The 17192-nt window shown below is 37.7% G+C and overlaps 1 protein-coding gene across 7 annotated transcripts in view; it reads left to right on the forward strand.

Moving 5' to 3' along the window:
- The window catches only part of pclob (piccolo presynaptic cytomatrix protein b), a 94330-nt gene extending 81450 nt beyond the window's left edge, over window positions 1-12880 (forward strand). For 5 of the 7 annotated variants that reach the window (XM_084409317.1, XM_084409319.1, XM_084409320.1 and 2 more), the window contains 14 exons: window positions 1006-1073; window positions 1543-1754; window positions 1901-1951; window positions 3162-3292; window positions 4247-4273; window positions 4833-4926; window positions 5436-5507; window positions 5805-6084; window positions 6785-6979; window positions 8368-8473; window positions 9405-9472; window positions 11775-11903; window positions 12051-12196; window positions 12686-12880. In XM_084409317.1, coding sequence (XP_084265443.1) covers window positions 1006-1073; window positions 1543-1754; window positions 1901-1951; window positions 3162-3292; window positions 4247-4273; window positions 4833-4926; window positions 5436-5507; window positions 5805-6084; window positions 6785-6979; window positions 8368-8473; window positions 9405-9472; window positions 11775-11903; window positions 12051-12196; window positions 12686-12829 — 1723 coding nt within the window. In that variant the 3' untranslated portion in view covers window positions 12830-12880. The remainder of the gene's footprint in view (window positions 1-1005; window positions 1074-1542; window positions 1755-1900; window positions 1952-3161; window positions 3293-4246; window positions 4274-4832; window positions 4927-5435; window positions 5508-5804; window positions 6085-6784; window positions 6980-8367; window positions 8474-9404; window positions 9473-11774; window positions 11904-12050; window positions 12197-12685) is intronic. The other 2 variants (XM_084409321.1, XM_084409323.1) reach the window with 1 other exon arrangement.
- Window positions 12881-17192: the final 4312 nt, after the last annotated feature.

Consider the following 17192-nt stretch of genomic DNA (forward strand, 5'->3'; position numbering starts at 1 on the left):
AGGAGAAATTAAAGGGATAGGTCACCCCAAAATGAAAATGTTGTCATTTACTTACCCTCAAGTTGATCCAAACCTGTATGAGTTTCTTTCTTCTGTTGCACACAAGATAATATATTTTTAAGAATTTTGGTAACCAAACACTTGAGGGTAAGTGACAAAATTTTCGTTTTTGGATGAACTGTGATACAAACCAACTTCAATTTTATTTTCACGAAGATATTTCATAAAAATACATTTCTAATAACTTTACAAAACTTTGAAGCTATGTATAAAAAAAAAATCATTATGACAATACTTAATTCTAATTTTATTACAATAAACTGCCAAGTGTTGGCTTTCAAATGAGATCATACTTGTGCTTTTAGTGCAAAGGGTTCATGAACTGTATCTGTTTTAGTTTGGGTATGCCATTGCTGGGGATTTTTCAAAAGTGGGGTTGCTGGCTAACAGGTTAAGGTGTTACAGCAGCAACAGAAAAAACTAAAACACAAGACAAATTAGACAATACAATCAATCACTAATCACAATCTGAATATTTACCAATTACAAAATACCTAAGTAGCATTGTACGCTCAACAGCACCTCTAATTCACACTCTACTCTCACAATACATAGTATAACCATTAGACAAATGCCACTCAAATGTCAAATCCTTAGTCCAAGCAAAATTCGATTACATGTATTTAATCGAATAATCATTAACATAGGCCAATATGTAGGCTATTCATATATCATGGTGGATGAATATGTTATATCAAAGTACCATGGTTACCACCTGAGACCCTCACTGTACTATGGTAGTGCAGTGCTTTTTTTGTAAGGGCATATAGTTTCACACAATTATTCATGTACTGTAAGACACTTGGAAGAAATTTTCAGTTTCAGGTTGTGCCATATTAACAATTGATGTTATGCTGATTTAACTATCAAATATGTTCTACAATACAGTGACTGTGGTGTTTAAGCCTATATGCTAATACAGTTGTTAAATTGACTTCTTTTTAGGGACCTAAACATGCTCTCCAACGCAGAGCACCCACAACAATTGGAGCTCCATACTCAGCAGAGAGCTGGTGAGTTTATCTAACATTTCATTCTTCCCTTCATACTTACTTGTCTTGATGCCTTTAATAAGCTTTTCATACTAACCAAGCTTCCTTTAAGGTAAACGAGTCCACTCTGCAATCATCTTTGCCATGCATAGGCTCCAAAATACTTGAATGGGGAAAGACTAAATCGAAAACAAAAACCGTGGCTAAGATTAAGTTTCAATAACATATTTCAGTGATTTCAAAATTTAGCCTCTTAAGCAGGCTAAAAGAGACATTTTCAGATCCTGTTCTAGCTAATATGCTTGAAAAAAGACAAGGCCTGGAAGTTGTTACTTCCTTTCCTACAGCTTTCCTTAGCACTTATTTTAACCCTGGGTTATGAGTCTTCTTGCACTCCTGACTGTGGAAAAGGTGCTTGTATTAATCAGTAGGTTAAAAAGGGTTAGTTTTGTGTTATACTGTAGCTGTTGTGTGTGTGTGTGTGTTGTAGGTGAGCGTCAGCGCTCTCCAGGTGTAGACCCAAAGCAGCTGGCTGCAGAGTTGCAGAAGGTGTCCCAACAGCAGGCTCCTGTCTCAGTGCTGTCTGCTCTGGAGAGAGCGGGACACTTGCACTCTGGCACCGGATCTGCCGCTTCCAGTGGCGTCCCTAGCCCTGGACAACCCGGGTCCCCTTCCGTCAACAAGAAGCGCCATGGTAGCAAGGTACTGTATGTGGAAATGTGTGCAAGAAGGTGCATCTGCATGTGCCTCTTACTGTATATGAAGAATATATATCAAATGTTGTGTCTGCATAGGGAACTGCGAAATAATTTTATTAGGGATTTATTTTCCATTATTTTGTTTTTCAGTCAGCAGAGGTTCTGAAGCCACAACCGCATCCAATCACTGGTGAAATACAAGTGAGTCTGTGCAATTTCACAATGACCTATTTTGCATGTACTGTACAAGACTATTCCAAAGTTAATTTGAATGATATGGTTATGTTTTGACTGTGTTTGCATCATCTAAGCCAGTCATTATTCCCATTTCCAGATATTTGAATATGGCAGCCAACTGTATTAATCACAATTTGGCAACATGTTAACTGTTTTGGAATATCTTTAATCATTTTTAATTATTGTTTCAATATCAAAGCAAATATAATTGTGTAACATGAGATGTAGAAATTCAGATTTTTGAGTAAACACAAAAATTGTGCTATTCATGCTCTTGCCTGTTACTGTTAAAGGTAGTTATGCAGTTATGCTTTTCATAAAAACACTTTTTGTTATACTGGATGAATCTCTCTTCATATCCTGATAACAAGCAATAATAGAAGTGGTCTAAATATTAAATAAATATACATAAATCTTCTGTGGAAGTCTCAGTCCGATTGCAATGATAGGATGCCCTACCTCCCTGTCAACGTATGTATTTGCATACCTCCGAGCACCCTGCTCGCGCAGACATCACGTCATCAGCATGTTTCATGAGGCTATGCAGAGTTTTAGACAAACAGCCACCTTTTACAGTTCCTTCCTAAACCAAACCAGCGATCTTATGCTCACAACGAGCTTACGGTAACTATGACAAGCCGTGAACATAATTACGAGATGGCAACCCTGTGACGTTCTACTCGTAGCTGTTAGCATCCTCAGACTCAGAATTATGCGTTTCTATGACAATACTATCAGCGCCGGCATGAGTCTGCAGCAGTCAGATGGTACAAGTCAGAGCTCTAAGTTGTTAACATTCATTATTGTAATGTTATGTGCTTTGAAACATGAGGTAATTTAACGGTGTCTCTCGTGACGCTTTCAGACTCTGCTCTGGTGTGCGTGTTATTGTGTTTTGGAGGAGGTGTGGCTTTGGAGACGCTCTGATAGGGAGGGTGGGATCTAATGCTTTCAAAGATAGAGATTCTGAAAATGCCTATCCTACCTTTTTTTTGCTTTGAAATATTTAAGATGCATTTTATGTAGAAAATTGTGATCAGCCCTCCCTCGCAACTTTCTCCAGTATTGACTGCTTTATTGGATTTAAATTGCAGCATCCCAGTGCTAATTTGATTCATTTGAACGGGCTACCTTAAGTATTGTGTGTCATATACAGTAATTATCTTTCCCTCAGCTTCAAATCAACTATGACAGGAATATGGGCAACCTGATTGTTCATGTGCTGCAAGCAAGAAACCTCGCTCCTAGAGAAAACAATGGATACACAGACCCTTTCGTTAAGGTCTATCTCTTGCCAGGGAGAGGGTGAGTGTCCTTGTGTACATGGCTGTGTGTGTGTGTGTGTGTGTGTGTGCGTGTGTGTGTGTGTGTGTGTGTGTGGGTGTGGGTGTGTTTGTGTGTGCGCGCGTATGTTTGTGTGCGTGCAAGTGTTAAAGTAAGAGTGAAGAATGAAAGATTTATAGACTCTACAGTACCTGTATTTCTTTTATGTTTGTCTTTGTCTGCATATATAAGTGTTGTAATTTTGATTAATTTATTGTCAGATTTTTCTTTTTTAAGTTACTTGAATCTTTAGTCACTTAATTTGATTCAATTCCCCTTTTTTGGGGATAGCTCCTGTTGTTGTTTTTCTCCCGGTCTTTCAAAAATTCTCTTTGAAAATCACTTTGTTTTTATAGTATAATGATGCATACAAATTATTCCATAATAATTGGAATGGAACAAAAGTGTATAAAGTGTTTCATAATCATTTGAAACACTGGATGGCAGATAAAAAAAGTGACCTATAATAGCTTGCATATCCAGTGGGCTAAAAGGTCCCTTTCCTGGGTAGAAGTCCTTACCTCTTTAGTACTGAAATGACTTATTGGAAGGCTAAAGTGGAAGAGATCTTCTTTGGAGAAGTCAATTTTTATTAGCTTAGCCTTCCTCTCTTAACATGCTACCTAGTAATCAGTGCTCAGTGTCTCAGACTGCGGAGACAGCACAATCGATATGGCTTCCACCAGTATGGGGTGTGTAATGCTATATCTGCCATCTCCTAATGGCCATATCTGCAGTGTTTATGAGATTATTTCCTATTACCTGCACACATGATCCTTCTGTCTGGTGCTAAAAGCTCGGCAGCCATGACTCCACCCAGGCCACAACTTTTTTTGGAGGGGTCTCTGTCTACCCTTTCCTTGGATTCTCTGACTGTTGTCTGTTTGTCTGTCTACTTTTACTTTGCATTCCATACAAATCTCCGGATTGGTTCAGACAAGTCATGGTTGTCCAGAACGCAAGGTAGCGTGGTGATTCTTTTTCTTTTCATTTTACTTTTTCATTGGTGCGTGGGTCTGTGTGTGTGTTTGGATTTCCTTTCTTTCATTATCTAGCTGTCATTCGTGTGGTGAAACCTACTGCGTCATCTGTGAAGTGTCTCAGTCAGATCTACCTCAAAGCAACCTCTACCTCTGACGTTTTTGATGTGAAGTCAATAAATTCTTGAAATGATTCCCTCAAAGACAGTAAATATTATGTACAGGTGTGCAACTCAACCATTTTTTAAATTCACATCAGCTCATTGTAAGAGTCTACCGCTACTGTATGCTTGCATAGATTGCCCATATACTCATGTTGAAGTAGACATTTTTCCACATTTTACTCTGTGATCTGATAATGTCATCATCATTACTGGTGCCATGGACCGTAAATGCATCGGTGTTGACTCTTGTGAATGTCCTCTCTTGATGAAACTCAACTATCCTCAAGTGTGGCTATATAAATATACTATATATCCATTGAAATGCAGAATCTAAGTCTATTGCTCCTTGTATCCTCCCTCAACATGATGACCTCACAGTGCTGAGAACAAGAGAAGGACTAAATATATCCAGAAAACTCAGAACCCAGAGTGGAACCAGACCGTTATTTATAAAAACATCCTTCTGGAGCAGGTAAGTACGACATTCATTGTTGAATATATATATTTGGAGACCATAAATATTATTTATACAGTTTTTTCTCCAGACATATTGTTTATAAGCATTTGCCAGTGCTATCTTCTAATGAGATAATATCAGTAAATCATTATATCTATATGAAAAGTCATTCTTCATACGGAATTCATCTTTCATCTCTCTTTTTGTACATTCCTCTTACTCTAGCTCTATGTAATGTTATATATAGTCCAAGGAATATGCACAGAATGTATTACATGTAATTACTAGTCTAAGACACAAGGGAAGTTTGACATCACAGTCACATTTCCCATGTGTCCCATTTTTTTCTATCCAAACTTGACATTCCATGCTTGAAAACACTAAAAGTTGACCCAGTTTTGCTGTCATTGCTATGCTGTTTACTGAGTCACAGATTTCCTGTTAAAATATGTTTGTGCCTTCAGAATTATGTCTTCAGCCTGCATCTGACTGAAAAATTGTGTTTGTGTGTGTGTTCGGCTTAGCTGAAGAAGAAAACTCTGGAGGTTACTGTGTGGGATTATGACAGATATTCCTCAAATGATTTCCTGGGAGAAGTGAGTGTTGCTAGATGAGTGTCATTCCATGCACCAAAAAACACTTATGGCAGCGATAAACATAATTTGCATTGCATCAATCACTTAGATGTGATTCAAAGTATGCTAGCATTTTGTCTTCTCTTCCATGGGTTATTGTTATGAAATGTGTAATTCTTAAATCATTTAGCATCTGTCAGTATCTATTTGCATTATTATCGACCAGAGAATAGTTTATAATTGACTAAAGGAAAGACATTTCTCTGAAGTCAGAAGAGTAAATATAATCTAACACATTATGAATACGCTTTTTTGTAGGTGCTCATTGATCTTTCAAACACGACTCAGCTGGATAACACGCCTCGCTGGCACCCCCTAAAGGAGCAAAGCGAGAGTATTCAACATGGAAGGACCCACCCTCCACAGGGGCCCGGCGGCTCTGGGGGACTCGGAGGTCAGGGCGGCCCTGGAGGTCAGGGAGGCCCTGGAGGGCCAGGAGGGTCTGGAGGTCAAGGAGGGCAACCGGGGAACCACCAGTCCCCTAAAACCTCTGTCATCAAAAGCCGAAGTCATGGCATTTTCCCTGATCCTGCTAAAGGTATGCATACTAAACAGAAATAAACACAGGTGGTGCTTCTAGTTATATAATACAGTTCAAAGTCAACAAGACTGTATTTGTTTGATCAAAATACAGTAAAAACAGCCATACAGTGAAATATTATCACAATTCAAAATAAATGTTTTCTATTTCAATAGATTTTAAAATGGAATTTATTCCTGAGACTACAAAGCTGAATTTTCTGCAGTCATTTATCCAGTCTTCAGTGTCACATGATCCTTCAGAAATCATTCTCTAATATGCTGATTTGCTGCTCAAGAAATATATATTTATTGCTGAATAAAATTAGCAAGAGGAAGCTGTTTGAAAGGGATGTCCAGGTACTAACCCAGATTTTATCCAAAAAATATAAAAGCACAGCTGCCCAACTCACTGCAGAATTAAATGTGCACCTCAACTCTCCTGTTTCCATCAAAACTATAATTAATATTCATGGTCAGGCTGTTATAGCCAAACCTTTGGTCACTCGTGCCAATGCCAAATATGGGTTTCATTGGTGCCAGCAGCACAAATCTTGGGTTAGTTATTCATTTATTTAAAAAAAATAAAATAAAAATAACGAAACCTTGCTGACCCCAAACTTTTGCACGGCTGTGCATATTTAACAGGAGAAGGAAAGTTTAAGGTATATTTGGGATCTGTGCAGGATTAATCGAGGGCACGTACTGTATTTTCACAGACACACAGGTCCCTACAATAGAAAAGTCTCACAGTAGTCCCGGCAGCTCCAAATCTTCCTCTGAGGGTCACTTGCGCTCACACGGCCCCTCGCGCAGCCAGAGCAAAGGCAGCGTCACCCAAGCACACCTGGAAGAAGCCGGGAACGCCATCGCTGCAGCCGAGGCTGCGGTGCAACAGGCCCGACTCCAGCCAAGTAACCCTTACTACTTCACATGAGCTCACAGCCTATCCGTTCTCTGTCTTTCTTTCTTCCTTCCTCTCATTCTCGCACTCTTCCGCTATTTATTTTCCATTCCCTCTCGTCCTCACCTTTCTGACACATTTGTTTTATTTTCTGTTTAGTTTAGTTTTCATCATTTTATGTTAATAAATTAAAGCCTACACCTAAAATCACAAAATGAGAACTTATCTTAATAATTCATAAATAGACAATATATTATTGAAAAATACATTTGATTGTCCTAAAGTACTTTTTAAACCTCCCAGCATTTAAATTTAGATATTTGAGTGGCAAACCGGAAATTATCTCATCTAAAAAAGACAAAAAAACATTAAATCATTTAAACAACCAATGTCTGTTAAACTCCCGTAAGTAAATAAAAAATCACAAACCACAAAATATTGCCTTTAGCTACAGTAAAACTTGGGTGAGTCAGCAATTAAAAAATGTATTCCCCATATAAAAGTAAATGCCAGACGTAATGCCAGGCTCAATCTTTCTTTGCAACGAGACAGTTGTTGCATTAAAAAAAGATCCCTAGAGGTGCAGCACATAGGCTGATTTTCACAACTAAAGTGCTATTCTTTCCCGAATTTCCCTGCCGGCCTAGAGATACTCGATGCTAAATTTGAGTGTATATTGAAGACACTTCACACTGACATCCAGAGCATGATGAACCCCTCTGTTACCTCATTTCCCCTTGCAAGTAAAATCCCAGGCCCTTACCCCAGATCAAACCCATATCTATGTCCGCATGATTGTGGTGTGTAAAAATCATGAGCTGGTTTCATGTGAGGGCGACTATGCAATCTGTGGATGAGTCCGTGTAGAGAGACAGCCCCATCTAAAGGCAGAACTGGCCTCATACTGATCATACGACATCTTCCAGCCAATGAGAGCAAAGTATCGAGTCAGATGACCATCATGGAGGGATCTCTGCTAGAGGAGGTGAGAGACACGTGACTCCTCCCTCTCTCTAAATATAAGAATAAAAATCAACACTAATCAGCACATTACACGTCCATTTTAGAAGCAAAACACAAAAATGTTTATATCTAAAGTCAAGAAAGCCATGAAATTTGCATAAATTTCTGTTCTGTGGTTAAACCGATGTTTAAGTTATTTTAAAAAGAGTGCATTACCTTTCATTTCACCGTGGTCTCTCTTTCTTTCTTTTTTTTTTGCTTTTGCTTTTCTTTTCCGTTCATATGTGGAAAATACATATCCATTGTTTTTGCATAAATTGTTTAAGTTAGTAATGTAAATAATAAGCCCCGTATTTATATGGCACATGTCTAATTTCAGCCTTCTCTCTCTTTTTTTTTTTTTGTGTGTGTGTGTGTGCATGTGTATTTTTACAGATAAAACAAACCACAGAATGATTGATGGGGACGGATACACTCTGGACAGTGAAGATGGCATGGGCACTAACACTTTGGACAGCGCCATATTTCAGGTCCCTCATCTGTAAGTATGCCTATTCAATCCTGCAATTGCAATTAATCTGCATCATATGGATTTCATGTATTTATTCAGTGAAGTGATAGGCCGATGTATTGGATATTTAAGATTATCTGCATTGGCTAGTGGAACAGAAATGCTAGTGTAAATAGTGCAACTAGTGCCAATATATGCCAAATGTTTGGAGTTAATGCTATTGTTTAGTCTCTATGCTCACCAAGGCTGCATTAGTTTAGTAAAAAATACAGTAAAAACAGTAATATTGTGAAATATTATTAGTATAAATAATATACAGTTTTCTGTTTTAATATATTTTAAAATGTAATTTATTCCTGTGATGGCAAAGCTGAATTTTCAGCATCATTACTCCAGTCTTCAGTGTCACATGTTCCTTCAGAAATCATGTGAAGAAATGGTGATTTGCTGCTCAAGAAACATTTCTTATTATTATCAATGTTTAAAACAGTTGTGCTGCTTTACATTTTTGTGAAAACTTTTTTTTCTCAAGATTCTTTGATGAATAAAATTTTGGGACATTATAAATGTTTTTACTGTCAGTTTTGATCCATGTAATGTCTTTGCTATATAAATAAACGTACAAATATAAATATATTTTTTTATTTACTAGTGTGTTATCAACAATTTGAGTGAAATCTTTTTATGCAAAACTGAATGAATTTTATTTATTGAATTTTAATATTATTTGATTTGTTGCCAAGAACTCTGAACTCTGCAGAATATGAAATATTTCAAATTCATTTTTGTAAATTGTCTTTATTTCAATATTAAAACATAAAACTTCCAGGTTTAAATGAGATTTGAAATCTTTTGTTTTTTAGACCCTAATTTTTATATACTAATATAATATATAATCAAAAGAAAAGTTGCAGTACTCACACCTTCAATTTCTTTGCTCTATTATTATTCATTTCATCAGGAAAAACATTCCTAATGGGACAGATAAAAGCAGAGGAGTTGAATCTTTGAACCTGCCAGATTCGGAAGGTAATGATCTGTTTCGTATTCCAGGTTCAGTTCACACACACAATCTAATTATAGTTGTTTCCATGCTCATAACAGTGAACCTTATGAGAACAAAATAAAATTGGTAAACTGTGAGTCATAATAAAGCTTTGTACTATGTTATACAGGGTAGTCAGTCAGTACAGGTCAGGTTCATCCCTGAGGTTGAATTAGCACTTGTCAGAAAGCTGTTTGGGAGACTAAGAACCTGTTAAACAGAGGAAAACAGCAGTCATCCCCTTCTGTTCTGCTCTAGACGTGCCACTGCCACACATTGCTGAATAATTCATCACAGCAGAGGGTGTGTTTTTGTTGCTGACAAAAGAGACAGACGTCGGCACAACAAAACACGGACAAAGTGTCAAACAAAACACTGTTTTGCATTTAGTTGCCACCAATATCTTGTTATGATGTCTAGTATTTCATTATACTTAATGTTTTATAGTGTATATAACTATTGTTTTAACATACATACAGGGTTGGACAATGAAACTGAAACACTGACCAATATAGTGTTGTTTCACGCATATATACTGTCCCACACAACGTAATGGGAGACATATCAGAGTTCAAAAGAGGACAAATTGTTGGTGGCTCATCTGTGACCAGGACAGAAAGTCTTTGTGGTGTATCGAGAGCTACGGTATCCAGGTTAATGTCGACATAACACCACGTAAGATGAACCACATCCAACAGGAGTAACTGTCAATGCAAGAGGAAGCTGTTTGAAAGGGATGTTCAGGTATTAACCCGGATTGTATCTAAAAAACATAAAAGCACAGCTGCAGAATTAAATGAACTCTCCTCAGTTTCCATTAAAACTGTTCGTCGTGAGCTTCACAGGGTCAATATTCATAGTCAATATTCAAAGCCAAACCTTTGGTCACTCATGCTAATGCCAAATGTGTGTTTCATTGGTGCCAGCAGCGTAAATCTTGGGTTTTGGATAATTAGAAAAATCTTGTTGAAAAATACTTAAAAAATGTAGCTCACTGATGAGTCCATCCCTGTCTTTCCCATATCTGTGGGAGTTACGGTGTGAAGAAGCCCAAAAGAGGTTTAACACCCTGCCCAGAGTGAGGCACGGGGTGGATCAGTGATAGTTTGGGATGCAATATCATTACCCCACTACTTGTGCTAGATGGGCAGGTCACTGTCAAGGACTGCTGAACCATTCTAGGGGACCATGTGCACCTAATGGTTAAAACATTGTACCCTGAAGGTGGTGTTGTGTATCAGGATGATAATGCACAAATGTGACCCTGGATCACAAAACCAGTCACAAGTAGCACAGGTATATTTGTGGCAATAGCCAACAATATTATAGGTCAAAATGATCTATTTTTCTTTTAAGCCAAAAATCATTAGGCTATTAAGTAAAGATCATGTTCCATGAAGATATTTTGTAAATTTCCTACTGTAAATATATAAAACATTTATTTTTGTGAGTAAATGCAGCATAATTGCAAACATAAATGGACAACTTTAAAGGCGATTTTCTCAATGTTTAGATTTTTTTTTGCACCCTCTGGTTCCAGATTTTCAAATTGTTGTGTCTCGGCCAAGTATTTTCCAATCCTAACAAACCATACATCAATTGAAAGCTTATTTATTCAGCCTTCATGTGATGTATACATCTCAATTTCATAAAATTGGTCCATGTGACTGGTTTTGTGGTCCAGGGTCACAAATACACACAGCAAGACTGGTGACAGAGTGGTTTGATGAACATGGAAGTGAAGTTGAACATTTCCCATGCCCTGCACAGTCACCTGATCTCAAGACAATCAAGCTACTTTAGGGTATTTTGGAGAAGTCAGGAAACGCTTCTGGCACATGTCTGTCATTCCCAAGACAAAATGATAAATTATTAAACCATTAACTTATTGTGATCTAAAACCAGGTGTTTCAGTTTCATTGTCCAACCCCTGTAGTTCATTTCTCATGAACGTTTTGACTACTTAGGTTAAAACCATTTCCTGTTTGCTTAGTGCAAAGTTTTAGTTAGGCACGTGCCCACTAGAGGTCGCCATTGCCCACAACTTGTATTAACAGCTGACAATATGCAGTAAGTGAAGATACATACAACAATATATGAAAAAGAAGAGGTTGTATTTTGTTATAATTTCTATGTATGTATGTATGTATGTATCTATCTATCTATCTATCTAACTATGTTTCTATCTACGTACTGAATGTATCTATGTATGTACTGTATGTATCTATCTATCTATCTGTATATCTATCTATCTATCGATCGATCTATATATCTATATGACTGTAGGTAAGATGATGGGTGAGATCAAGGTTGCATTGAAGAAGGAGATGAAGACTGAAGGAGAGCAGCTGGTTCTTGAGATCCTGCAGTGTAGAAACATCACCTACAAGTTCAAATCTCCAGACCACCTACCCGGTAATGAAATGTTCCTCAACAGATACTCATAAATACAACTGACATAAAGTAATGTAGTCAAGATAAGTGAATTGCATATTGAGAAAGATGTTGATTACTTGAACTTGAAATGCTGATGAATCTATTATATTTCAACTATCTTTGTAGACTTGTATGTAAAGCTGTATGTGGTGAATGTGGCAACTCAAAAGAAGATCATAAAGAAGAAGACCCGAGTGTGTCGCCATGACAGAGAGCCATCATTCAATGAGACATTTCGTTTTAACCTGAATCCTGTTGGCCACTCTATTCAGGTGAGAGAAATTACAAACTATGAATAGATATAGTCACAACCGCACTACCATAGCATTCAAAAGTTTAGGGTTGGTAAGATTTTTCTAATGTTTTTGACTCACCAATGCTGCATAAAAAAAGAAAATCTATTTATTATATTTTAAGATGTCATTTATTCCTGTGAGGACATAGCTCAATTTTCAGCATCATTACTCCAGTCTTCATTGTCAAATCATTCTAATATGCTGATTTGCTGCTCAATAAACATTTAATATTATTATGTTGTAAACAGTTGTGCTGCTAATTATTTTTGTAGAAATCGTGATACATTGTTTTCAAGATTTCTTGATTACTTTTTACGGTCACGAGATAAAAGTATACATTTATTTTAAAAAAAACGAAAATCAACAGTAGTGTATGTATAATATTTAATATTTACAATAACTTAACTCTTTCACTCACCCTTTGTTTCCCCTTTCCCCTGTCTTGCATCCCCTTCCTCTTCACAGATGTTTCTGGTGTCAAATGGAGGGAAGTTTATGAAGAAGACCCTGATTGGTGAGGCCTACATCTGGCTGGACAAAGTGGACATGCGTAAGCGGGCGGTCAGCTGGCACAAGCTAGTGGCCACCACCAATCAAACGCAGCCATAATCAGACGCCCATCCGGTATCCCATCAGTGCCCTCCAAAAAAAAAGAAGAAATTAAACAGGAAACGGTGGGTTTGGGAATCTGGAATGGCTGACAGGTGATGGAATGAGAAAATCAAGGTGAAGAAATAAACTGACTACTGTGTCGAACAGCCTGTAGGGTGAGACTGCTGGTTTTCTAACTGAAAATTGTACTCCAAATTCCCAACCATTCCCAATCAGGATATGTAAATCCATTTCCACTCCCCATGCACTGCTGTTGTCTTTTTGCAACTACATTCTACATCTAAAATATCTTAGGCATGGGCCAATTATTACTTGAGATTTTCTACATTTCAATGCCATTTTACCTGCCATCACATGTTCAAGGTCATATTTCTCAAAAAACAAAGAAAAAAAAACATTTACCATTTAAATCATTTACATGGATATAAATGTAGCATAATTTAAAGTTTTTGACACAATCATGTGATATATAACGACCATATCAGACTATGTTATGCACTGTATGGAGGTTATACTGTAAGGAAGAAAGACAATCGTAAATATAATGAATTTCCCTTTTTGAATGCAGCATCCAACCGCACACAATTTAAGATTCCTCAGTTTATATTGTCTTGCGTGTCGTCTTCAACGTTTAGGGAATGTTAAACCTTCAGACTGACGTCAGCAGTTGGACACGGATGGCTCATTGAAGTTGAGATGATTTCCACACAACCTTCTTGATGTTTGTTGGATGCTAAATGAGGGCATACTTTGTTTTTTAGCATCTCAAGCCCTCAAATTAGGTTCTCTGAAGTTAAAGGGCATCTATTCTCTGTCCAGAAATATGATTGTACGTGTCCCTGATATGTGTTTGTTTTATGAAGAGCATCTTGAAGTAAATGTCATGTTAGTGGTCTGATGTTGTCAAAATAGTCTCCGTTTTGTGACCAAGTTGTATGTGGAATCCAAATATGCAATGAGAAAAAAATAATAATAATGAACGTATACCTTTTTGGCATTTGTATAAGGGTTCTGGCTCAATTGGCTCGACTAAAATTCAGATGTAATGTTTGTTGTTTATTTAAATGGTGCAAGGTGTCTGTCCTACGTCACGTGTCACTGTTCCATGGTGGTGCACTTTAAAATATTGTTTTTCTGCTGTAAAGTTCATCTGGTCATGTCAGTTTAGCAATGAAGGATGGTTCTTTTTCATTATGATCACTGCCTCTGCACCATATCAGTGTATAGGTACACTAGTATGTGCCATTGAAGGATTAAGGCACATGTTTTTGTCTGTCTAGGTCCTGAAAACACCATTCAGTAATTTTCTAACTTAACGGTCAGTGTTTCCATGATCAATATATCAGTGGACATGTCTCACACATGGAAACAGAGTGTTTTGTAACCTGGCTAATAAAACGTACTCCAACATTTCCATTTTATTTAATCTACATCTTGCACAGGTGGTGCACAGATGTACCTGAGTAAAAGGTTGCTGTCATAGTAAGATAAACTATCGTGTGCCAACCTGATGTTTTAACCAAACCACTGGTTCTGTTTGGGTAAATCTATGCAACATGGATCATGTTCTTTGAATGCATATACCTTAACATGCAGCATCCGGCGAGTGTCTGAATATATGTATATCTGTTAAAGAAAACAAGACATAAATTATATGAATATTGTATAGTGCTTATTTTTATTTATTTATTTTTACTTCCTCTTTAAGGCACAGTACATATTAATCGTATGCACTTTACATTCTTGTTTTCATAGGTTTCCAAATGTCATCATAAATAATGACAAAATAAATACGCTTACCAGAGAAATTGGTAAAAATAATCATAATGCATATTTTATATTGTGTATAATTATGATGGCCAATCAAGACAGTTACAAGTCATTGTCATAAATTTTTTCACCTATAGCATCACACCTTTCAAACGTTTTTTTCTTCAGTTGTTCCCTTTAAGCAAGCACATTTAATTTTTTGACTACTAAAAATGATCTTCTATTCTTATATTACCCCATTTCTTTTAAAATCATGATGCGTTTGATGAATTCAGTTGCCGTAAACAGTGTGAATGTGATTTTTTTTTTTTTTTTGTAAATATATAGGATATTTTCTACGAAAAGATGTCTGAATATTTATTTGGTCTGACGTTGAGCATGTGATTGTGATCAAGGTCAAACTCTGTCTGTACATATTGTATTTGTCTAACTGTGTAAGAAAGTAATATCTGGATTGGTTTAAAATCATGTGTTCGATCAACCCATTCCAACCTGTTTGATGAAATCAACAGCGTCTCTCAGAATGAAAATGGTAAGGTTTAAAAAACATAAAGGATAAAAAAAAAAGGAAAAAAGACAACACAAAATTTCCTGTCAAATTGAATGTTGTCAAAGAGTTTCTATGTTTTTACATAGATGTTGCATGTTTTGTTAGATGTTTGTTGATATATTTTGCCTCCAGATTCAGTTTAAAAAGAGAGAAAAAATGAACACATCACCTGAAGTTGTATGCGGACTGTAAAAATGCTTGTAAAATGAGTCTTGTTTTTCACTTCGTGTAAAAAAAAGTAGAAAAAAACTCTAATGTTATGGTTTTGTGGTTGTCCACAGGATGTCATGAAATTATGCAAATTGTGCAGTAGAGAAAAGATAATATATGAAAAATAATAAATAAATAACTTTCTCCCTGCGTCCAAATAATAAAGAATAGATTCTATTTCAAATGTGAAAATGTGTTTCGTATGTTTTGATTGTTGATGTATTAGTATCTGGTGAAATCTTTTTTTCATTCTTATTTGATGGAAGGGCTGCAAGATTAATTGAACTTAAACCAAAATCGCAATTTGGCACAGTGCGATTATGAAATCGATTTTTAATTTATTAAGTATATGCACAACTGTGATCAGTAGTAAATGCTGCTCCATCTCAGAAAGCACAGAAAGTTTGAGTCACTTATAATGTGTATTTCAAAAAGCAACAAGCGTCATACATTTTTCCAAACTTATAATGCAAAGCGTTCATTAACCTGTTGTCCAAAAGACATTTAATAACATGTTTTTACTCCAAACTCACTTCATAATGTCAGTCAAGTGTTTGAAATAACTTCATTTTGAGAGCTGATGTGGCTTCTTATCATAGAATGAGGCAGACAATATATTATTTTGTAGCATTTTATACAGTGATAAAGGCTATGTCGATTAGCATTGCATTATACTTTATTATTTTGAAAATACCTGAGAAGGCTTGAAGAACGTCTCGGTTACATATGTAACCCTCGTTCCCTGAGTAGGGAACGGAGATGTTACGTCAGTGACGACGAATGGGGTTTCGCTTAGAAAGCCTCTCACCTTCGAGTATACAAAACGAGCCAATGGCAAGAAAATGCCATGGGTCTGCAGAATTTGCATAGCGTAAGTCTGCCCCACGTCATGGGTATATAAGGAAGTACGCTGGCAACATGCAGATATGTTTCTTTGCTGAGGAGCCAAGACTGAACTCTGGTGTTCCAGCGGTACAGCGGAAGTGGCAGGGAGACGTAACGTCTCCATTCCCTACTCAGGGAACGAAGGTTACATACGTAATCGAGACGTTCCCTTTCGTGGTCACTACGAGTTACGTCAGTGACAACAATGGGGTTCCCAGTCTAATCACGCCACCTCGGCTGTCTTCCATTGCCCTGCGTAAGTCTGAGCTCCCTGTCGTGAGACTGGCACGGATGAAGGACTCCTACTTAACACAGGAATACCAAGGTACACTGGGAAGCATATCTGCAAATATGCAATCATGCCCAGCCCGAAGGGGTGGACTTGGAATACACATATGACCCGGAGGGGCTGCATATGGAGTATCACTGGGGTGTCCAGCCGCAGGTGGAATATTTCAACCCCAGGGGTGGCAAGGTGACTTGCCAAGGGAAAGACACATGCTCAGAGAGGCTTACAGTGGAAATACACATGTGGGGGTCGCCCAGAGGGGGAACCATGCACATGGAGGCACCTAGCCAAGCGCGAAAGCTGCCGGTGGCATAACTCTGGCGTTGACGTCGACAGTGCTGGAGGAACTCAGGGCCTGCGGGAGGAATATCGCACGTATCCCGTCCGTAGAGAGGAATGGCGAGCAAGCGAAGACACCTGAGCAGAATCTAGTACCTGCTGGTTGAAGCGAGTACATGAGAAGAAACTGGCTCCACTCAGAGATTGTAGAATGTCGCGAATGTGTTAGGTGTCGCCCAGCCTACAGCTCTGCAGATGTCTGTCAGCGAGGTGCCATGACCTTGCTGCTGGTATGTGCGTACTGGACAGAGCCCTGCAGAGTGGCTGGGCTCCAAGGCTGGGTCTGCCTCCTCTGAGGGCAGCGCTTGCAGGTTCAC

This window comes from Rutilus rutilus (assembly GCF_951802725.1).
Source record: "Rutilus rutilus genome assembly, chromosome: 5".
In the NCBI taxonomy this organism is placed as follows: Eukaryota; Metazoa; Chordata; class Actinopteri; order Cypriniformes; family Leuciscidae; genus Rutilus; species Rutilus rutilus.